This window comes from Musa acuminata, chromosome BXJ1-1 (genome assembly GCF_036884655.1).
Source record: "Musa acuminata AAA Group cultivar baxijiao chromosome BXJ1-1, Cavendish_Baxijiao_AAA, whole genome shotgun sequence".
Classification (NCBI taxonomy): Eukaryota; Viridiplantae; Streptophyta; class Magnoliopsida; order Zingiberales; family Musaceae; genus Musa; species Musa acuminata.
The window spans coordinates 22,926,960-22,952,033 of NC_088327.1; the positions used below are offsets into that span (position 1 = coordinate 22,926,960).

The 25,074-nt window shown below is 34.4% G+C and overlaps 1 protein-coding gene across 16 annotated transcripts; it reads right to left on the reverse strand.

Moving 5' to 3' along the window:
- Positions 1-1,617: 1,617 nt before the first annotated feature.
- Positions 1,618-23,575, reverse strand: LOC103999989 (protein FREE1-like). Of its 16 annotated transcripts, none has more exons than XM_065189530.1 (15): positions 21,237-21,414; positions 19,566-19,764; positions 17,275-17,326; positions 14,641-14,718; positions 14,470-14,545; positions 14,173-14,267; positions 12,336-12,485; positions 11,835-11,900; positions 11,628-11,738; positions 10,135-10,227; positions 9,913-9,940; positions 9,749-9,819; positions 9,552-9,614; positions 8,964-9,025; positions 1,618-4,594 (listed from the first exon to the last, which is right to left on the reverse strand). In XM_065189530.1, exons 7-14 carry the CDS (start codon positions 12,474-12,476, stop codon positions 8,981-8,983), a joined length of 618 nt encoding a protein of 205 aa, XP_065045602.1. In that variant the 5' UTR covers positions 12,477-12,485; positions 14,173-14,267; positions 14,470-14,545; positions 14,641-14,718; positions 17,275-17,326; positions 19,566-19,764; positions 21,237-21,414; the 3' UTR covers positions 1,618-4,594; positions 8,964-8,980. The 16 variants fall into 16 exon arrangements, 7 of the variants coding, with proteins under 7 accessions (XP_065045602.1, XP_065045591.1, XP_065045585.1 ...); XM_065189519.1 differs by having other exon boundaries at positions 14,173-14,272; XM_065189513.1 differs by having other exon boundaries at positions 14,173-14,272; positions 14,460-14,545.
- Positions 23,576-25,074: the final 1,499 nt, after the last annotated feature.

Consider the following 25,074-nt stretch of genomic DNA (forward strand, 5'->3'; position numbering starts at 1 on the left):
CTATGCTGATGCATGGATCTAGACCCTTACCCCTAAAGGTCTAATCAACGCCAATGATGCATATAGATTTATCAAAGAGGATGACTATAATAAGAAAAATTATTAGACAAGTTGAAAGACATTATGGTAACTTGTAGTTGCCCAAAGATCAAACCTTTCATTGGGAAACTTTTAAAAGAGCCTACTTACAACCGATTGATTTGCCCAAATCTTACACTTCCAATCTTAACTATACTTGATTTGTCACCTCTTTACTGACTTCTCCAAACATTTTCTTTTTAGTATAATTTGCTACCTCTATTTGGTCCTTAGTTATAAAAAAACTTCTATACTCCCTCTTATCCTTCAATAGCTAGGATGAAGAGTCCTGGTTAGAGGAAGGAACAAACTTAGAGGTTTAGGGTGAACTTTAGATTAGGAGTTTTATTACTAGTTATCTTTAGCTTTCTTGATTATATCGTAATAATTACAATCATCAATCTACTCTTCTATCCCTATTCTATAAGGCTATGGTTGATTCTAAAAATTTTATTAACTATAGAAGATCTGAGGGAACTAGCAATAATGAAAGGAAAGTGGTGGATTTGCCATCAAAGATCCTGAAGGCAACCTACTGATGGCTAGTGGCTTTCCTTGTGTTTCCAATCCACTCATGGCCGAGGGAATGATAATTTTGAAGGGATTAAAGTAAGCCTTGCTCCTCCATCTACATCACTTTAAAACCTTTATAGATTCACTTCAACTCATTAATATTATTAATTTCGACAAAGATCCTCCTTGGACTCTAAAAAATATTATTTTAGACATCAAGGCCTTAACTTCATGATTATATATCATTCGCTTCAATCATTTTGATATAAACTCTAATTGTTTAACACATAATTATATCAATCTTTATAGGTCTTTATGCTCCTATGCACTTGGATGTGCTTCGAAGCCCATGACCTCTTATTTATAGCACAAACTTAGTGTATATATATATATAGATATATATATATATATATATATATATATATATATATATATATATATATATATATCCTAAATTGGCTTTGAACCTATTTTGAAGTGTAGTAAAAAGATATTTACTAAACCAAACTACACACTCCACATATTTATACAGAGATAAAAAGGTAAAAAAAAAAATTATGAAGGGACATTTCATTAAAAATAAACAAAAGAAAGCTTTTCGTGAAAAAAAAATATATTTTTTACTAAATTTACCTTCAGAGAAATATTAAGTTTCCATTGTGAAAATAACTTTCTAGAGAGTGCAAATATAAGACTAACCTGGGAACACTAGCAACAATAAGATCTATATTTTGTATATAAGATATATTAATTAAAAAGGTCAAAAGAAAAACAAAAATCTACCCAAGAATTCGCCACAAGTATTCTACAAGATAGGAAATGTCAATCATACAATGAACCACAAATCGTTTTCTGATTCATGACTTTGTGGGAGAAACCTAGCAAATGAATATATGAAATCTTGACAAAGGCTAGTATAAATAGTTTTAGACTATAAATGGAGACGAGAACTAAACCTTGAGTTTGAAGATTTTCCCACAGTCGACATTTCTCACATCCTACATAGGCCATCACTACACTACAACATGGAAACAAATTTCATAAATTTAACAGGCACATCCACACAATTAGAAAAACAATCAAGCTCACAATGTGAACATAAAGTTTCAGGGCTGTTTTTGAATCTGCTAATTCAGCTCACGCTGTTGTTCAACTTGACAGAGCTTTGCTTCAACAAAAGCTGTGGGATATGCAGATAGAAATCTAGGATTGTAGAGCAACTGCCTCACAAATATTTTTATGTTTTCAGATACTCCACATCATTGCTAGTGTTGTATTTGGCATGTTCCAAACAATCTCTGCATCCTGAAGTACATCGATCAAAAGAATGTTATTTAAGTTATTGTGATCAGCAGATTGAAGCATAATACAATCATAAAAAAATATTATACTGTACCAAACTGGATTAAGTCGATATCTTAAGGTCTATGCATGCAGAAATGTACATTCCAGAATATGAAAATGTAATTCGTTAAGATAACTTCCATTTGTACTTTAGGAGGTTGTAGATATGATCTGAATTCTGCAGTATCTAAATAATCCTAAAATATAATCATATATATCCATAATCATAAGTAGCACTTAATTATTTTAGAGTATAATAAACTATAGAACCATATGTTATCACATGCAAGGACACACCAGAAAGATGCAACAGAACACATGTATATAAGAAAAGGATCCAGGATTTTTTTGCTTTGTTTTTGGATTCTAATGACCTACATAAGTATCTTTATCTCATGCAAAAAATACACTAAACTGATAATACAGTAGAGAAATGCCACAAATATAAGAAAAGACACAAAACCTATTGGCAATGATTTTGGAACACCAATTCCAAGCAAAGGTAACACAGCATTAGAGGAGACATCAAACCCTACTCTTTCTTAGAAACAATGTGAAATTCTACATATGTATTGGTCAATATTCCACTCATATAGATGTCACCATGAGCTTATTTTTTAAAAGGTACAATAGGACTACTTCCCCCAACTTCAAATCTGACATCTATACCTGGCAACATTTTAACTTTTTTTTACCATAATTTAAAAATTAGATCTATTCCTAGCTTTTCAACAAAGTCAACTAATCATGGTTGAGTCAATACATGAAGCCCGCCAAAGTGTAGATTGTGCTATGCTTTCGTTTTGATTTTTGTACTTTTTACAAATGAATTCTTCCCATGAACAGATTCCATTGGAGGTCTGATTCAACAACTTAAATAACAATCTCAAGGCTAAATCAGACCACTGATTTAGCAGCAACGAACATATGATATTTTCAACAGGGTCTGCCATTTGCTTCTTTTGGCTGCACTTGCATTTTGATGCAAAGATTTTGGAAAGAAGGTTGCCAACCTTGACACATGATATCTACCAACTAGCATGGAAAGGCCAGCCTATGTGCTGAATGGGGGCTTCATACCAAACCAATATAGAAGGTCCACAATGGCGTTCCTCCAATCTATAGACCATTTTTGTTGTGCAGAAAGGTGGAGGTAGCAAATAAGCACCAAGGACTTTAATAATAGGAAAAAAATCTTACTGCACAGGGAGAGACAGCTGCATACATTTGAATTCCCAAAATTTTGTAGTGACCAAAGCCTCTTACCGTGGCAGCCATTTCTACCTTGCATAATCTGATTGCATTTGACCGAGGGTAAGGCCGAGAAAGGAAAGAAAGAACTTCCCCAATGAAGTCCTTGTTTCCGTGAAACCTCTAATGGTTGTCCATTAACTCTGCTGATTGATCCAGTACATTCAGACTTATGATGATGAACCATAATACATGTCTGAAAAGCACCGGGCATGGATTTCTTGCTGTAACCTGGAATTGTATGACCATAACTTGATACAAAAGCTAAAGGATAGAAACATGCAAACATCATCAAATGAGAATTACCAGTAACTAGATTGTCCTACAAAATCACTAAATCATAGATTGTCCTACAAAATCACTAAATCAAGTCTTAAATTGATTTGAAAGGAAACTGTATACATTCACATGGTATGTCCAAAGAATAATTTAATTAATGTAAGCTACTTCGTAAACTCATTGTCGAATCACCTAATCTAAGCAACTAGCAATGCTGAGCATGTCGAAAACAATAACACAAAAGAATTACCGGTAACTAATATCAAACATATCATCTCCAATTATTTCAGCATTTAATGCAAAAATAACTGAACAAAATGTCTGGACAAGAAATAAGAAACAAAAGAAAAAACATATAACTAGATTTGTGGAAATTAATCCTGGTAATAATCCTGGTACATGGCAGTCCAAATCCTTTCAGCAGATGAACCTGTATACTCGGTGTATCGCTCATGGTTTAGTTGTAGAATTATAGGTTATTGCAACAGAAGTAAAAAAAGAAAAAAACAAAGGTGCACTATACCCATAAAGAGTACCTCTTTTTGTCAAAATGAACATTCCACTCCCATCAGCCACCACCCTCCACCTAGCCCCTAGTCATGCCTTCGCCGTACCAATTGACCCCTCCACCGCACCAACCGCCCCCCCTCGCAGGACCTGCGATGAAGGTGCAACCTCCGCGGCCAACAATGGAGGCTGCAGCCAATGGCAAGGATGCCCAAGAGACCATGCTAATGAGGAAGGGGTGCGAGGAGGCTGTGCAGTCCCTTTGCAACTAACGATCAAGGTGCGGCAACAAACCTCGCTCGAGGGCTACAAGCGATAGCGGCAAGCCCTCCCGTGAGGGCTGCGGGCCAAGTGGGGCGACCACAGTTGTAGGTGGCAGCAGCAGGCCCTTGCACGAGGGCTGCAAGCGGCAATGGTGGGCTCTCATGCAAGGGTTGCAGGTAGAGGGAGGCGACCAATTATAGGGCGATGGTGGGCTTTATGTATAACTACTGCCAAGTGTTCACCCTCTCCAGGCTATTGTGTAGCTGCTGCCCACAAACCCTGCATATTCTCCTCTTCTTTTCTTCCTTTTTCTCGAAGGCCTCCTTCTACCTCCAGTTTTCTTCCTGCTTCCTTCTCCCTTCCTCAACCGTCGGTAGTGTCATTTTAGTTTGAATGTTGTGAGTAATCATTTTAGTTAAAACAAAGCAAGCAATATAAAATACCACATTAGAAAGCTTTAATGACTATATAATAATTACATCATAAATGCATACGAACTTGTTGCTAATGAAATTATAATTTCAACATGAAGGGCTCGGACTAGGTACTTGACTTCAGCACCCTTTCCAGAGCCAATATAAATCCTTTAATTTCGATAAGCAAGCCTAAACAAAACTCTGGATCAGTGAGCATAACTGAAATCCTGATCACAAGCACTCTAGAAAGAGTAGTGAATGTTGAAACTAGATAGCATAAGCCAAAAAAATTCGTTCTACCAAGTGACACTATCCAATCATTCCGTATCTACATAATGCAATTCTAGTTACCTGAGAAATGAACGGTCCAAAACAATTAATAAATTGCTCACTAATTTCATCAAAACAAAGACTCCTTAATAAGCAAAGATCAGAAGTCGAGGAGTTTACAGATTATTAAATTTTGACTGTACTATTCCATGACAATTTTAAAAAACAGAGGGAAAGACCCATGTTATGGGAATGTCATTTGGTCACTAATTCTTGTAAAAAATGATAAATAACAATCACCACGAAAGAACTCTAGGATCACAAGAAAGGTAGCTTGGCATTTAATATTCTATTTAAAACCACAAAAATATATGAAAAATATATTTTTCTTCCGAATTTCTGACTTCTTCATATTCTCTTTGATTTTTTTAAATTCGTCTAACCAAGATCTTGAGCTCAAAGCAACATTAACATAACCAATGAACCCAACAGCACCTAAACTTATTCAGCCAGATAGCAAGCAACCACGATTGTGAGTGTTTGAATTTAAGTCACAAGCATTGAAAAGTTCAACATTATATGACCCTAATAAATATAACCAATCATACAACATTTCTAATCTTCACCTATTGTTTTGTTGTTGGCAACACTTTATGAATTTTGAAGGAGACAAATACAACAGGATGTATAAGTTATTAAATATGACATGTCATGTAAGACTAGGTAAGTGACATCAATGAAATATTTTCTATGTAACATTAGAGGATGGAGTTCATGCCAAAAAAAACCTCAGAAAGATATATTTCTAAATTTCATCATTCAATGACCCAAAGCAATAATATACTCCTAAATTCTGGACCTCTAGAAATGCACACTTAGAGAAACCATAGGACTATTCACTACATCATGTTCAATCGGGAGAATAAGAAACATACTTTTGATCAAGATTCACAATTTCGATTTGTGCTGGCTCAGTACGGTACGTATCGAGGCAAACCATATCGAGCAGTATGTCTAAAATAGGATACAAGTCGGTAATGGTTGAAATTTCGACTGTTACTGCCCAATACAACCCTGTATCGGGTGATACGGGGCCAAAAATTTGGCACTGATTGATAGCAGGCAATCCGCGCGTCGAGAGGCTTTTGGACCAATACGTACTGCCTATATCGGGCAGTACACATCAAAATTAAAAACCATGTTTGTGATAAGTGGAGCAATATAAGCTAATTGTGCAAATTATTCAAGTGATTAATCAACAGAAAAAGTATTATCTTTAGTGCCTTTATATTCAACTCCAACAAGGTAGGCTTTCTTTGGACAAACCTACATTCTTAGTATGATAATTCTTTAGTTTTAAAATGATAGAAAAATGAGCTAAATATCAGTTTACAATATATTTTTGCAGAAAAGTGCAAAGTGAAAGCACATAAATAAACAAGAAAAAGCAAAAGCTAAAGGAATTGAGATGTGTAAAAATATTATTGATAAATGCTCCGGTGACAAATGAATATCTAGAATGCAATTCAAGAATTAGTTAATGTCTCTTTTTTCCTTCTTACATAAATATAACAGAGACTAACAGAAGTCACAATTCCTATAGAGTAATTGCCAATAGTTCGCAAGAAATATTGTAGAATGTTGAGGGGCAAACCAGAAGTTAAACAAGAATGAGAAGCAAGTAAACAAATAGACTATTCAATAATAAAATTTGAGAAACCACTAAATATATTTTCTAGTAAAGGACTAATATAATAGTTTTAAAAAAATGATAAATGAACATGATTCTCAAATTCCAATAAGTGAAGCATCAATGCTCTGAGCCTCTTTGTCCCTAATGAACTAAAGAATAAATGTGCCTTGATCATAAAATAAAAGAAAGATAAGCCTCAACATATGACTAAAGCATCATAAATGACAATTTATAAGAAAGTTTTTGCAGGTGAATTATCCATGTAGCATGAACCATGAAGCAATTTGCTAACAAGCTAATCATCATGATGATTGTCGTGATGTTATAATAAGCATTTCATGAGTTAAATGTTTATACTGGAATTATCATGTCAATTTAAACTTTTTACCATATGTGATATTAGGAATTGCAAACAATAATCACAACAGCTGCTGCTAACATAATCTCATTAAATAAACTGGGAATTGACATGAAGAAATACTGATTCAGAGGTCAGTTTTATGCTTGCAAGGCGCATAATTCAAACCACAAGGCGTGGATGCTGAAACTTATGATAAATGATAGCAACACCATAATTAAAAATACTGAAACAGTAGCCATGTCATTAGTTGGTGAGCATTTGTATGAAACTTAGCAAGCTTCTCAAATAATCTCATGAAGATTGCTACTAGTCTTCTACAAGTCAACAGTTGATTCAGCAAAAGATAAATCTCAGACACTAAAATAATCACAAATTAGAACCTTCAAACTCGACTAAGATCCTTTTATCCAAATGGACCAGAACTACACTATCACTATAATCAAGCATTTGTTAACTGTTGATATAGAAAGCTAACTTTCGCAATTTAGAACTTATCAGACCCTATCTTGAGACCAGCAAAAGACATAGTCTATTCATAGAAAGTCATTACCTCTGTTCATATCACAGAAAAAAAACCATAATAGACAATCATAATGCCTCATTTTCATCAAACTCATAGAATTATTTGTTTGATATCTCTTTACTATTATATTATTCAATTTGGTTTACTATTCTCATAGGTCTAATGACTACTTTTTAAAATAGAAATTATGACACATCATACTAAAATTGGAATATTTTAAGCTTGGATTTCACTCTTGAACTTATCTTTTACGGAGATTATTTACTATACACTAACTTATTGAAACCATTTCAGATTATAAATTATACAATTTATAATCAGTTTTTTCAACAGCATTTGAGTGGTTGATGAGGACAGCTCTTTTGATTGTCAAACACAATTATAGTTGCATAATTGTCATGCTTCTCTCCCTATATAATCAATCAAATGTCCTCCAATTATAGATTTTGAATAAAAGATTCTCCTTAGATTTGGTAAGTTTTTTAGGAGTTCTAATTATATTCAATTTAGTTGAAAAATTTTTCTAGTTAAATTAAAATTTCTAGGTGAATTAGGATTTATTCTAATAAATCTCAAGATTTTGATGAGAGAAAAAAGTAAGACATTTAAGTGCTCTTGGAGATCTAGAGTTAAAGTGAAAAGAACTTTAGATTTATATAAGAAGATGTTAAAAAAAAATCATGCGAGGGAGAATAACTCAAAAAACCTCATAGTTAATCTTATATAATGAAGAATTTAATTTTTTTCTATAAATATAGGTAGAAATTTATCAAACCAAGTTAATCTTATGTTGATTTTCTGAAACACTATTTATTTGTCAATCTGCATATTTTGATTCACTTGTCTACTATTATTTTTATATTGATAATCAAATGTTTTCAATAATTTGTGCCAAGTTATTGTTTATTGAAATTTTTTTTAGAGTAGTTTGACTAGAGAATTTTCACAAATACACATGTTTTGGTGGTTTCGAGGTATAAAATTATATATATTTTACTATTTATATTTTTATATACCCATGATATATCATCTGTATATTATGTGCCTGATTTACATATATGATATCACAAGGATCATATCATTTATTATGTCCTAGTTGTTTGAATTAGCAACAACAACAATCGTAATGAAGACAGTGATTCATATTTTTATACTGTCGCATTTTACTAACGATGATTGTTTGACAAGTTATGTTTCTAATATTAATATCAATTTGAGTTCATTATAACAATCAATTGATGAAGACTAACAATGTCAGCATATCTATAAGTTATTTTTTGAGCTTTGCATGAATACATTAAATTGGCATAGGATATTAGCAGTAGATAGGAACAAATAGAATGAGAACCAAAACAAGAAGTTGTCTGCATCTATCAAATTGCTTAGTTTAACTACAAACCATTTTAATAGATGGAAGGCTGCAGAACTCAAACAAGGGAAAAAGAAGAATGCAGTAAATGAAACCTGAAACCGGCCACGGTTTATTGACTCGATGTGGGGCTGTGGCTGACTCGACCTGCATCAACCTGTCAAATAATCTCATCTATGAAATATTCTCTTAAGTCAAGAAAGAAAGAAATAGAATATCATAGAATCACTTTTCTGATAGGGAAAAAAAATTAAAGTTGGTAGTAAAAGTTGATGACAGTTATCATTTCTATATGAAAGCATACAAAAGCACTCGTCACTATGTTTACTTCACCGCCATAGTAGCCACGAACTGTGCCAAAAAGCAATTCCTACCAACAAATCTATGTGGTCACCGAACAAGTTTTGCACACCAACAGTCATTACAAGCATTACTATTTATTCGCTCATCCAGGTCCTGGTTTTCATCTTCACACTACTCTCGGAAAGCATAGCTTCCACACTTGACCTTTTATGAGGTGAATGCTTACGTAAGTTCACTTACAAAAATGCAGGCAACTTGGGTATACAACCAAGGTGACCGCAGAGAGCATGTGCGATGCTACTGCTTGTCAAAGAGAATTATAGGAGGATAGAAATTGCAATGGCATGGCAAGGCGAAATCAGATATCAATCAGCACTGACCAAGAAAGGGTGTTGACAGACACCACATTCGATTGTTTGGGAGCCTGAGGCAGAAACTTGCACCTGAAACTCAAGGTAAATATCATAGAATTCAGTCCTAACAACACATCAGCAAAATTCCAGTTTGGAAAATAGATGAAGAGATAAGGAAAAAGCTTATCATGTTGCAGAAAAAAAAAAGTTCTGATATTATAGACCTGAAGGTGGACTGTGCAGATGGGACATGCTACTTCCCTCATTGGCTTCCAAGACTCATCAGAATTTGAACCTATGAAATAGGTACTACCATAAATTAGTCAATAGTAGTACATGTTATATCAGAAAACATAGTATAATGTTCTACAATATAGCAGTAAAGTACCCAACTTATGATTCTTGTTCAATTCCTCCTGTTGCAAAAATCAAGACCAAAACCTTAATTATTCATCATAATATCTGGGTTAAAGAAGTTAGATGCAAGAACTAATAAAGCTGGCTAACTAGATCATTTTCCAACAATGAGAAAAATATGCCCTCCATATAAAGTACCACAGCGAGACATCTGTCTAAACATGATGGTATATAGCAATAAAAAAGACTGCACCTGAAGCCTTCGCACAAGATCTTCATGACTTTGCAGACCGGCAGGTTTGCTGACAGCTTCTTTTGCATTGCTTAACCTTTGAGAAACTTCTGCCTATTCAACGTGAGAGACTCCCATGTAACATCAAGCAAATCACTTCTCAAGTCGTGTTTTTCAGTTAATGCTCAGAATATCTAACATTCATACTAACAACCATGCAATTTTAAGTTTCAGTACTTAAATTAGCAGATCAAGCATGTTAGGGCTGTTTTATTTCCACACAGTTTCTACACTATATGTGAAGAAAAACGAAATTTTCCAGCTTTATACAAAATTAAATTTCACATGACAGTGAGATTTACATAGTTCACAAAAGTTAATTCAGTAATTTTCAATATCCCAGGAAATTAGTTCAGCAACCACAAAGTACATAATCTGGCCCCATTGACAACACCTTTCTCTAGTGAAAGTTAATCAAAATTGGTGACCACATGTCAGCATTTGGTGACAAGTCAACACTAAGTTCACACATGCAAAGCAACTTGCCAACTCTAATGCTTACATGTAATATGAACTCAGAGGGCCCAAACACAAGACAAGACAGTGAATTTCTCGAGGACAAACTAGTTCAAATTTTTTGTAGAACATCCATGAACAAAGAAAAGAAAGTTCAAGTAAGACAATTCAAGCTATAATGTAAGTGTACCACCACTGGCTAATAATAGCCATAATGTAAGAACTAGTTCAGATCTTTTGTAGAACATCCATGAACAAAAAATAAAATATTGATCAACTAAGACAATTTACGTCATAATGTAAGCGGGACTACCGCTGGCTGATAATAGTGTTTTATCAACCTAAGGTGCAAATTCTAGCTAATGGACTTGCAGCAAATCCTCTGGATGGAAATTCAATAAAGATGTAAAATGAAAAGTAATTCACTCAATTGGCTAAACAAATCATATTTTCTTTAAAAAACACTTTCTTCACCCTTATGATTAATGATAATACTAAAATAGATGAGTCTATCACTACAGATTGTTTCAAGGAGGATCCTTATAAAAACACAAATCTCTTTAAAAGACAATCAATAGTCAATGGAGGGGTAAAATGTTTTTAGCAAACCTAGCTTCCAGAAAAGAAAAAGATCTCCTTTTAGCAACAATACATCAGATTTTATATGAGATTGGAACAACAAATGCCTACTGCTAGAAGAAGACCCATTATAAATATAATATCTTAAAAGACTTAAATAACGTTTACCAACATCATCTCGACTTCCAGAATATCAACAACCGAAACTTTCTCCTGAACCCAAAAGGTTTTGCAGACACCTAAATTTGAACCACTATTTAATATACATTTTCAGTGAAGACCAACCTGACATAGTTCAAACTTAAAACAGCATATCTCTACAAGCATCAATTTTCAGGAGTAAGAAATGACATCATCAAAAGTACAAAAACCAATTTGTGCAATGATGTTAAAAGTAAAGGATAAATCAGTCCATATACCATGCATCTATCACAAACTCGGACTTGCTGAGCATTTTCTTCTGCAGTGAGAGCAATTCTACCCTTTGTGCACTTGTCGCATAAAATATCGCCACAATTCCTGCAATGATGCTGAAAGTAAAGAATGGAATTGTCATGCTATATCACAAGGAAAATTGTGATATCAAACAAGGTTGAAAAGAAAACTGATTAGATGAAAATCATCACCCTGCGATTGAAAGCTCCAAAATCTGATCCACATGATGTGCATTTGCTAACAGCTTCATCCAGAACCTAAATGTATGGCAATACAGGTATGCTTCAACTACTGCAGATCATAAGAATCGTAATAGCAATTCTGAATCAAGGGAAATACAACAATAACTCAAAAATTAAGATGCCCAGCTGGCCAGTCAATAATATGGATAGTCTCATTCAGTATACATTGCAAGCCAGATTTACTAATAGCTTCTTTGACCAAAACCACCAGCATATATGAATACATAAACAAAATACATCACAAAAAAAAGGGACACTTCAGCCTCTCATATGCAGCAAACAATATAAAATCAACAAAGGGCAATAGAGCCAGCACCAGCTCCAGAAACAAATAAGGTTTTAAGTCACAAAAACAAATGAAAGTATCTCTAGAATAATCATTTTTTCACACCAACAAATATCAAGTTGAAAAATTTCTTTAATAACCAAAGAAAAAGCATCTAAACGTACCCAGTGATCTTTCTCCCCATTAGCAGGTTTAATCAAGTTCATCCAGTCCACCAAACTTTTTTTCCTTTCAGCTGATTGATCAGATACCTTGCTAGCACCAGCAGCTTCTTCGCCTCTGGTTAGGCTACCATTTCCACCCATCTCCTTAAGCTACAATTTTTTGTCACATTAATTAATTTGTAAACAAAAAACATATTTGCACAAATGACATTGAAATACATAAAAAGATACTATGGAAACATGTAAAGATTACAGCCAAAAAAAGAAACAAAATAGCTAAGAAGTTTGAGTGACATATTGAGAGAAAATTTATTTACAGTTACAGACACTGTAATGATCTATAGTGTCAGAAGAAGTCCAAATATCTAATTAATGCCGGTAGCAGGAATTTGACCAGTAATTCATGGAGTTCAAGAAAGTTATCTACATTCAAAAGTGAAGCTACTCATCTAACAAAATAAGGATTAATGGTTTGCCATGAAGAACTGATCTTTCTGCTGTTTCTTCTTGAGCTTGACATGTTTTGCACAATACTAAGATCAGGCAAGGTCAGATAAGTTTGGGCCGTGCAGATCCTCTAGTAACATGATCAACCTGAAATAAGAGGATGATTCTATGTGTTTTGTGAGATCAAAGAACAATAATTGGTAAATCTGAAAGTACTGTATGATTTTAGAGTATCTGGTCAAAAAATAGATAGTGATGTTGGGTCTTGAAAATTCAAATTATCGCAAATCTGCCAATATACTGAATGACAAGATTTCTAATTTTCCTCTCAGATACATAGGGTTTACCCTTAGGCCAGATGTCTCATGTCTCGTGAGCAAATGATTAGTCCCAGCTGATAATATCATAGTTTTCTTCCAGACAATGTTGTCTCACATCTAATCTCAATGATGACCTAGGTTTATTACGAAACAGTTAAGATCATGCATATGAGTTCTCAAATGTTTTTCAAGCTGGCTCTTAGTGGCCTTCCACAACCCTCCACCTTTTTCATTCGGGCTTGGGACCGACATCGGCGATGTTAAAAACATTTGTACGGATATTCTCCTTACAAGAGAGAGAAAAAAAACTAAATCTTTCTTTTAAATAAGATAAAACCTGAAAAACCTAGTAGGAATTTGAAAATGACAATTGTAGAAATGGAAATAAGTATGTCCAAGTACATGGCTTTACTTCCTGTTAAATCACACAAATCAGACCTTGTATGACAATACCATTTTTTGTGCACCTTTTGTCTAATTTTCTAATCCATATATGAACTAGTTAGCACAGATGATCATAATAGAAAATGATTTGATGACATTCTTCGTAAGGGAAGGCCTTCGAAGATCAAGAGATAGCTTCATTAACAAGTGTATTAAAAGAAAATAAATGGAAAGTAAGAAATTACCAAGAGATTGGAAGAGAATCTTTTAGATAAAAATTTATATGAAAGGAAATAATTAAATTGCTCAAACCATCAACGACTTGACTTAAAGAGCCATACTGTAATATCAAAAAACAAATGTTCAAAATTTCTCAAACTATCAGAAATTGAGTTATCTGTCATCATGTTTGCTGTTGTGGTCAAATGCAACTTCTATTTCAGCAGACCCTAAGAGTTCTGCAATAATATATACAATATTTGTAACTTGGATTACATATAATGTGTCTCTAGGATTGCATCGCTAACTTTTAGGTTGCTAAGGTATAATGAAACAAGCAACAATAACATCTAATGCAGGGAAGTCAAAAACTAAAAATGAATAACAAATGCATGTTTAGTGACATGACATTGGCTCCCATGAAATCTAAAATAGCTAAAATTGAAAAAAGCCTAGTGGGCACTTGCTTGTAAGGCTGCTTCATGAATTTTGCACCCTTTTGGTTGAAGATATTGACAATGAGAGTAGTTCCATCATACATCCTAACATCCCCACCAAGTGCCTTCTCTAAGTTACACAATCATCTAGAAGTAAGATTCCATACGTTACCAGAAATAAGGTTAATTCAAATCAAAGATGCATCAGAATTACTCTTGAAATAAAATAAATATACACAACAAGGTCTACAATCTCACTCTAATATCAGTTTCAATATTCTATGAGACCAGCATGGTACTAATATATTGGGTCATACCTGATATTACCTGAAAAGATAATAGAAAAAACAAAACAAACTAGCGTTGGACTATATGGTCTGAAACCAATCCATAGTCGAAGGTACTGCAGCAGAAGCACACTATTTAAATCCATGCAAAAGACAATTAAAAGACAAGGATACTATTTGAATATAATGCATTGGAGTTTTTGTAACTTACACTATTCAGATACTAAAACTATCCATGCTTGTGAAGTTTTCTATCGTTTTCGACATTAAAGAAATATCATCGACAAATCTGAATGAAAGTGTAAGATAATTAGATATAGACAACAAATGATAGATATCATCAAACATCATAAAAATATGTCTGAATTGAGATATACTCGACTTGAAAGAAATCTTGGGAGAAATTTTCTACCAATTATGCGTTACTCTTTCTCTAAAATGGTGAGCTAGAAGATTTCATTACATTTATAAAATGCATTTAAATGGCAGAAATTAACTTATCTTTCCCACTTTTTATCAAATGGCAGAAAGTAACTCAGAAAGTAATGAATTACATCAGAAACTGAGACACAACACAATTTTCATTGATTTCAATTTTAGTCAGTTTGATTGATAATGACTGTCCGGGCATGATTTAAGACGTGGACTGCCTCATTTCAAGCTGTATGGTATGGTTTTTTACCTTTTTTGTAAAAAAATGCTAGGCCCGTTTTCCTTTTTCGAAGACCCGAATCAAACCATTTTTTCTTTTAAAATTACTTGAACTAGTTCTCCTTCTGAGGTTCGTGTCTCCTCACAAGCCTGTTTTGCTCTTTGTGCAACCACCGCCAAGTGTTCTCATCTTCTTTTCCTCCTCTTCCACCGTAGCCTCCTTCTACCTCTATTTTTCTTCCTTTTTCCTCCTCCTCCCTTCCTCACCCCTAGTAATGTCATTTTAGTTCATATTGTTGCGAGTAAAGTCATTTTAGTTAAAGCATAGTAAGCAATATAAAATACAATATTAGAGAGCTTTAATGACTACATAATAATTATATCATAAATGCATAAGAACTTCTTCCTGATAAAATTACACATTCAATATCACGGGCTTGGATTGCACACTTGGCTTCATCATCCTTTCTAGAGCCAATATGAAGCCTTTGATTTCAATAAGCAAGCCTAAACAAAGCTTTGGATCAGTTAGCATAACTAGAATCTTGATTACAAGCACTCTAGAAACCTACTGTAAGTTCAAACTAGACAGCATAAGGCCTGACAACGAAGAAAATTCATTCTACATATCGCAATTGTGGTTACCCAAGAAATGAAGAGAATAAAACCATTAATAAGTTACTCTCTAATTTCATCAGAACAAACACACTCAATTGGGAAAAACCCAAGGTCAAGGAGTGTTTATAGATCATTAAATTTTGGTTATACTATTCCACAGCAATTTTGGAAAGGAGAATGGAACGACCCATATTATAGGAGTGTCATCTGGTCAATAAGTTACTCCCTAATTTCGCCAAAACAAACATACTCAATTAGAAAAAATCTAAGATTGAGAAGAATTTATAGATCATTAAATTTTGGTTGTACTATTCTATAGAAATTTTGAAAAGGAGAAAGCAAATAGCCCATATTATAGGAGTGTCATATGGTCACTAATCCTTCTCAAGAATATGACGAATAACAACCACCAAGAGAGAACTCCAAGATCACAAAAAAGGTAGCTTTGCATTTAATATTTCTATTTAAGGCCACAAAAAAATTTGAAAATTACATTTGCTTTCATAATTTCTGACTTTTTGGGATTCTCTTTTTTTTTTTTTAATTTCTCTAACCCAATTCCCTATTTTCAAGAGACATTAACGTAATTAAAGAACCCGCCAACACCAAAGCTTATTCAGCCAGATAGAAAGCAACTACGATTGTGACTATTTGAATTTAAATCACAACAGCTATCCATGATGTCTTCACCTGTTAGTGTTGTTGACAACACTGGATGATTTTTATGAATCTTGAAGGAGACATATACAAAGAGATGCACAAATTACTAAATATGACATGTCATGTAGGACTAGATAAGCGACATCAATCAAATATTTCCTATGTAAGATTAAAGAATGGAGTTCAAGTTAGAAAGATGCCTCAGAAAGGTATATTTTCTGAATTTCATCATTCAATGACACAGCCAAAGCAATAATATACTTCTAGATTCTAGACCTCTAGAAATGCACACTTAGAGCAACCATAGAACAATTTGCTGCATCATGATCAATGGGGGAAATAGAAACATACTTTTGGCAAGTGTAATAGCATGAGCTAATTATGCAAATTCTTCAAGTGATTCATCAACAGCAAATGATGATGTTGATAATTCAGTGCCTTTACATTCAACTCCAACAAGGTAGGCTTCCTCTTGACAAACCTATATTCTTAATATGATAATTCTTTATTTTTAAAATGATGAAAAAATGAGCTACATATCAGTTTGTAATATATTTTGCCAGAAAAGTGCAAATTGAAAAAGACACAAATAAAAGAGAAAAAAGAAAGGCTAAAGGAATTGAAATGTGTCTAAAAATATTATTCATGAGTGATTTATGATAAAAGAATATCTAGGATGCAATTCAAGAGTGAGATAATGTCTCTTTTTTCTTTCTTAACAGAAAGACTAATAGAAGTCACAATTCCTGTATAGTAATTGTCAATAATTCGCAAACAAGGTTACAGAATGTTAAGAGGCAAGCCAGAAGAGCAAGTAAAATACTAATGACTTTTCAATAATCAAATTTGAGAAACCACTAGAGATATTCTCTAGTCAAGGTAATATAATAGCTTCAACAAAAAAAGATACTCAAACCTGATTCTCAAATTCTATAAGTGAAGCATCTTTGCTCTGGGTATCTTTGTCCCTGAACGAACAAATAAAGAATGTGCCTTGATCATAAAATAAAAGAAAGATAAACCTCAACATATGAGTAAAGCATCACAAATGACAGTCTATAAGAAAGTTGCTACAGGTGAAATTATCTGCGTAGCACGAACCATGATGCAATTTGCTAACTTAATCATCATGGTGATTATAATCAAAAGATGTTAGGCAAATCTATTGTACAAAACTGAAAACAAGTGAGGCCTGCACTGATATGATTACTAAGTTGACATAAAGATGTACATCACATTGCATATCAACTCATGAACAACACAAATTTGATATGAAAGAAAAACTGAATCTGGTTAGCATCAAATAAAACTATGTAGCAAAATTCCTATTCAATAAAGCTAGACAAGGATGGACATGATACATAGGAAGAACTGTAGAGTTTACTAATGATAGAAAGATATATTTTCTGAATTTCATCATTCAATGACAGCCAAAGCAATAATATACCCCTAGATTCTAGACCTCTAGAAATGCACACTTAGAGCAGCCATAGAACTATTCGCTGCATCATGTTCAATGGGGGAAATAGAAACATACTTTCGATAAGTGTAACAGCATGAGCTAATTGTGCAAATTCTTCAAGTGATTCATCAACAGCAAATGAATTATATATTCAGTGCCTTTACATTCAACTCCAACAAGGTAGGCTTCCTCTAGACAAACCTATATTCTTAATATGAAAATTCTTTAGTTTTAAAAAGATGAAAAAATGATCTAAATATCAGTTTGAAATTTATTTTGCCAGAAAAGTGCAAAGTGAAAAACACACAAATAAAAGAGAAAAACCAAAGGCTAAAGAAATTGAAATTTGTCTAAAAATATTATTCATGAATGATCTGTGATAAAAGAATATCTAGGATGCAATTCAAGAGTGAGATAATGTCTCTTTTTTCTTTCTTAATAGAAAGACTGACAGTAGTCACAATTCCTGTATAGTAATTGTCAATAATTCACAAGCAAGGTTACAGAATGTTAAGAGGAAAGCTAAAAGAGCCAAGGTTCGCCGTACCGTACCGTACCGGCGTTTCGACCCGGGCTCGGTACCGGTATGGTACGATATACCGCTCGGTACACCCAGGTGTACCGAGCGGTACACTCAGGTGTACCGAGCGGTACACTCAGGTGTACCGAGCACTGTGCTACAGTGCTCGGTACGGGCGGACCGGTATAGGGCGGTCCGTGTACCGCTAGCCTGTCGGACCGGTACGTACCGCCCGTACCGGGCGGTATAGTCCGGTACGACAAACCTTGAAAAGAGCAAGTAAAAAACTAGACTTTTCAATAATCAAATTTGAGAAACCACTAGAGATATTCTCTAGTAAAGGGCTAATATAATAGCTTCAACAAAAAATGATACTCAAACCTGATTCTCAAATTCTAATAAGTGAAGCATCAATGCTCCGGGTCTCTTTGTCCTTGAATGAATAAAAAAAAGAATGTGCCTTGATCATAAAATAAAAGAAAAATAAGCCTCAACATATGACTAAAGCATCACAAATGGCAGTCTATAAGAAAGTTGTTGCAGGTGAAATTATCTGCGATGTTAGGAAAATCTAAAGCATCACAAATCTAAAACAGTTAACAAATGCTTGATTTGTGATACTTAATCATCACGGTGATTGTAATCAAAAGATGTTAGGCAAATCTATTGTACAAAACTGAAAACAAATGGGGCCTGCACTGATATGATTACCAAGTTGACAAAAAGAAGTACACATCATGTTGCATATCAACTCATGAACAACACAAAATTTGATATGAAAGAAAAACTGAATCTGGTTAGCATTAAGTAACTATGTAGCAAAATTCCTAATCAATAAAGCTAGACAAGGATGGACATGACAGATAGGAAGAACTGTGGAGTTTACTAATGCTCCAATTTGAGCTCAATCAAACAGAAAATACTGGACCTGATGCCACTTTTGATTTCAGATCTGAGATTAGCTTTGTTAGGTTGAAAATCTTCAAGCCAAACTAACTAGAATGGTCAAAGCCACACAACTGGGCCAAAATAAGCATGTCAATTAAATGACTCAAAAAAACAATCACTTAAATGTTTCATTATCATGTCAATTTAAACCTTTTACATATATGATATTAGGAATTAAAATCAATAATCACAACAGCTGCTAATAGCTTATTCTCCTTAAATAAACAGGGAAGGTGGCATGAAGAAATACCAATTCAGAGGTCAGTTTTATACTCACAAGTAGCATATTCAAACTACAGCACGTGGATGCTGAAACTCGTGATATATGACTGCAACAGCATAATTCAAAATACTGAAACAGTAGCCATGTCATTAGTTGGTGAGCATTTGTATGAAACTTAGCAAGCTTCTCTAACAATCTCATGAAGATTGCTACTAGTCTGCTACAATGCAACAGCTAATCAGCAAGAAAAATCCTGCAGACCGAAATAATCACAAATTAGAACCTTCAGACTCAATGAAGATCTTTTTATTACTATAATCCAGAAGGACCAGAACGACACTATCACTATAATCAAGCATTTATTAACTGTTGGTATAATAAGCTAATTTCCACAATTTAGAACTTGCGTAATATCCTATTTGACTCCATTTGTCAGGCTCTATCTTGAGACCAGCAGAAGACAGTCTATTAATGGAAGCCATGAGCCTCTGTTTATATCATAGAAAAAAAACGTAATAAACAGAATCATAATGCCTCATCTTTAACAAACTCACAAAATTATATGTTTGATATCTCTTTACTATTAAATATTCAATTTGGTTTACAGTTCTTATAGGTCTGATGACTGCATTCTACAGAAATTATGACACATCCTATTAAAATTGAAATATTTTATGTTTGGATTTCACTCTTGAACTTATATCTTACTTGGAGGTTATTCACTATATAGTAACATATTGAAATCACTTAAGATTCAAAATTATACACTTTATAACCAGTTTTTTTAACAGCAAGAAAAGTCTGAAATTCTGGAGGCTACATTAAAATCATAAGAAACCTCAACTCAGCAGAAACAAAAAAAATATATAAACAGCTACCTCGTTGGTCTAATTATGTATAATTAGCATAAACAAACAAAGAATAAGATCAACATAAAGATTCTCAAATTTAAAGAAGGAAAAAAAATAATTTATATAAAAATACAGAACTATAATAGTAGAATGTAACATGGTTAAAAATATTAAAACTAGGACACATAAAATATAGCAACAATGATGTAGTGGTTATAGATTGCATGTCGATATGGCAAAGGTTATAGCAAATATATGTGCAAAACTGAGAGAAAAATTGGATACAAAAATCAGACTTGCAGCTGCATCCACATAGACTCGTTGTAAATAGACCTAAAATGCTGTAAAAATTAAAGCATGGTTCCAAATTTTTCATCTTAGGCACTTGCACTCATATCTAAAGATCACAAATATATAATGCTTGTATGAAAATATGTTGCCTCTTTGATACCACAAACTTCTCTATGCAATGCTACCAGCAATGGATTTTCTTCTCAAGCACTAGAGAAGTCTTCTGTATTATTCTCATAATCTTTTCCAACCATCAGCATTTTCATCTAGTACTTGAGAAGTCAACATGAAGATTCTCAAATTTAAAGAAGGAAGAATTAACAAATCACCTAAAAACATACAACAAGAATGCAACTTGGATAAAAATATTAAAACTAGAACACATAAAATATAGCAACAATAATGTAGTGCTTATAGATTGCATGTGTCATCAATATGGTAAAAGTTATACCCAAGATATATGCAAAGCTGAAAGAAAAATTGGATACAAAAATCAAACTTGCAGCTGCAACCACATTGGTTTGTTGTATAATAAACATATTAAAATGCTGTAAAAATTAAAGCATGGTTGTAAATTTCTTACTTAACTTAGGCGCTTGCACTCGTATCTGAAGATCTTAAATGTATGATGCTTGTATGAAAATATGTTGCCTCTTTGATGCCACAAACTGCTCTATGCAACGCTATCAACAATGGATCTTCTTGTCAAGCACTAAAGAAGTTTTCCGTATTACTCTCATAGTCTTTTCCAACCATTAGCATTTTCATCTTATGAAACTAAATTGGGCAAAGGGCACAGTGTTTGCTTCAGGTTTTGGTGGTTTGGGAGTCTCAAAGACATTCCAGAACTTGAGTGTCTCATCTTCTGCTGCAGAAGCTACTACACCTCCCAATGGGCTCCCAGCCAAGTAAAGAACACGAGATGAATGACCAAAAAGTTCAGCTTTTCTCATCATGGATGTGTAATTCCACAGGGTGAGTTGATTGTTTGGAAACCCATGGGAGGTCAACAATTCAGATTTGTTCTTGTCCCACAACAACGCACAAACTTCAGAGCCGGTATCAATCGAGTTCAAGCAAACACCATTAACAGCATTCCAAAACTTAATGCAATGATCATTGCGTCCTCCACCAGAAGCCAGCAGATTGCTCCTGGTAGGGCACCAATCAAGGGCCCTCACAGTGGAAGTGTGGTTGCTGATCTTGTGAAGCAATTGATGTTGGCGCGGATGGTGATTTGCAACAGCCATGCGGGTGTCCCATATGTGCACAAGTTTGTCCTTCCCTCCGCTTGCCAGATACCGCCCAAACAACTCGGACCATTTAAGACTACAAACTTCTAGTCGATGCCCTCTATAGTCACAGATGGCCCGGTCATCTTTTCTAATGTCATAATCAACAATACTACCATCGGATCTCCCAGTCGTCAAGATTGCATTACTTCTCCACGCAAGTGAACAAACAAAGGAGTGGCTGTCACCTTGGATCCCAACCAACACACGTCTTGTTGCTGCATCAACCAGATGTAAATCTGAATTGCCTAATGCCACAGCTAGAACTTTGCCGTCTGGGGACCAGCTGATGCTAGTGACAGGGCTGTTGTCTTCTAGGGCTCGTGAAAACTCCGTACTAGACTTATTCGCAGCATTCCATAGGCACACTTTGTCATTGAGGCCAATCGCCAACACGTTATTGCTTCCCCAGTCGAGTAGATTCAACCTATCATCATCTAAGATATCATAAGCAGCCAAAACCCTATCTGCATCTTTTGGGATTCGCCTCTGTTGCTTCTTGTGCGGTCGATTGTCCTCGTCAAATTGGGACACCTTGTCGGCCGGTGATTCGGGTGCACTCTTGAAAGCGAAGATGCGAGATCTGTTCTTCAAAATACATTGAACAAGAAGTTTTTGGTACGCCACACTCGATGGGGATTCTATCGAACCATCACGCTGAGGTCTGGAAGGCATGGTTAGAGCACAGCGCGCGAAGTCCATGTCCATCGCCGATCGGAACGGGATGAAGCGGTCGTACTCCACACGCCTGGAACGAGAAGAAGCCATCTTGCGAATCGAAACCAGAACGAGAAACGCCGAGGTGACGAGAGACGATCAAGAAAACCAGAAAGATCGAACTTCCCAAAAGAAACTTGAAAACCCAGACGATCGATAACGAAGAATTGATCAAAGAGAACCCCGAGAACAACAAATTTTCTGATTTTTGGTCACCGAAATTGTCAAGTATATCAATCAAAACGAAGCCAAATCATCAAAATTCAACAATATCTTGAACCCTAAAAAATTTCGAGAGCGAAGCGAAACGAAACCTCAAGCAAAGGTAAAGGAATGAGATCACCACGACAAGAATCTAAATTCTCCCCTAAATCGGAGGAGAGGACGCTCACTCCCCTAACAAAGAATTGATCAAAGAGAACCCCGAGAACAACAAATTTTCTGATTTTTGGTCACCGAAATTGTCAATTATATCAATCAAAACGAAGCCAAATCATCAAAATTCAACAATATCTTGAACCCTAAAAAATTTCGAGAGCGAAGCGAAACGAAACCTCAAGCAAAGGTAAAGGAATGAGATCACCACGACAAGAATCTAAATTCTCCCCTAAATCAGAGGAGAGGACGCTCACTCCCAGCCGACGATCGCTCGAAGCTTTGTCCTTTCGTCGGAGAGCAGCTCCGACCTTCGCAGAAAGACGAGATCGCCAAGAGAGCAAAAGGAGAGCCGAGAGGAGAGCGCGCGAGAGAGAAGACAGAGGTTATGAGGTGCGAAACAGGGTGGTCTCGGCTTATATAGACGCCACCGACCCAGCCTTGTGTTATATCGTGAAATCGTGCCGTTATATTCAACCGACCAATGTGTACTGACGTTGAAACGTCCCGCTATGTTTAACTAATAAGGTAACGGCATTGAAATCGCACCGTTATATACACCTAATCACCGTCAAATTTCTGTTGCGTTACAATTTCCTCTGGAATTCTGCCGTCGAAGAGGTAGCAACAATTGCTTGTAATTGACCGTTTCACTTCAACGATAAAATACGTTAGAGAACAGACTCAGACGGAAGTAGAGATGAAAGCAGATCAGATCATATATGAGAAATAAGATTTACTTGTCTATGTAAAGAAAATCCTAATTTTGTAGTTGTTGATATTATCATTTTTAAGTAATACTTATAAACCAATAAAATTATCATTAGTATTATATGTTATGATCATCAACTCACAATATGATAATTCATATATGACAAATAAGATTCTAACAATAATGTTAAACTTAGTAATTTTTTTCGACATAAAAATAATTTTGATTCCAACACATTATACATCTGACGGTATCATGAGTTCGTGCCATCTTAAGATACTATACAAATTTTTGTTATCATCAATAGACGAGATCAAAACTCAATATCATGGTAAGACAATATCATTTACCTTGCTCCGATAAAAATAACTTCCGTTGATATGTTTCAAAAATAATTATTGTAAAAAAAGATAAATACCATCAAATATTTCAAAAATAATTATTGTAAAAAAAGATAAATACCATCAAATATTGTGTGATCGATATGGTAATAGAATAAGTATGCTCTTGTCCTTGACTTTTATTACATAGTTTAGATGATTTAATTGTGAAATGAACCAAACTAGTTTATCCGAACCAAATATGCCTCACATGGTATCTCCTCCTTCCTCCACTACTTTCTCTCCTATATTGATATCATTGGTCTTTTCGCCTCCCATCACGCTCTTATCTCTTTTTCCTCATCGTTAATATCTTCTTAAATTTTAGATATATTCGCTTTTTTTATATACTATTTTATTATTCTCTCTGTCTTTAGCCATACGCGATCTCTCCCTTTCTTTCATTACTACCCCTCATCGCCCTATATGCCTTCCATACTCACCCATGTCGCTTCACCTAAAAAATATGCTAGATTAAACTTAAAAATCTTAAAATTAGTAAATTTCGAAAAAATTTTGACTCACCTTTCAAATGTTGTATCTCATATTTGGTAAAAGTCTAGAGTATAATGGACTTCATTTTTGTTGATACATTAATAAATGAAGCTGGTTGCATTTATTTTCGTTAACAATATCAAAATATCCCAAATTATACTGCAAAAATCTCTAATATTACCAAAAATTAGAAAAAAAATATTGATTCATTACTAAGATACTATCACCCATTTTTGGTGAAAGTCTGAGATGAAATGAATATATTCCAATGGTTAAATTGATTAATGTATGTGGTTAAATTTGTTCATAAAATTAATCCAAAAACATGTCAAATTGGATTTAAAAATTGATAAATCTTAAACAATATTAAATCCTATGTATTTATTATTGAGTTGTTTGTCCATTTTTGGTGAAAGTTTGAGGTCCAATCAATAAGTATTCTAAGTAGTC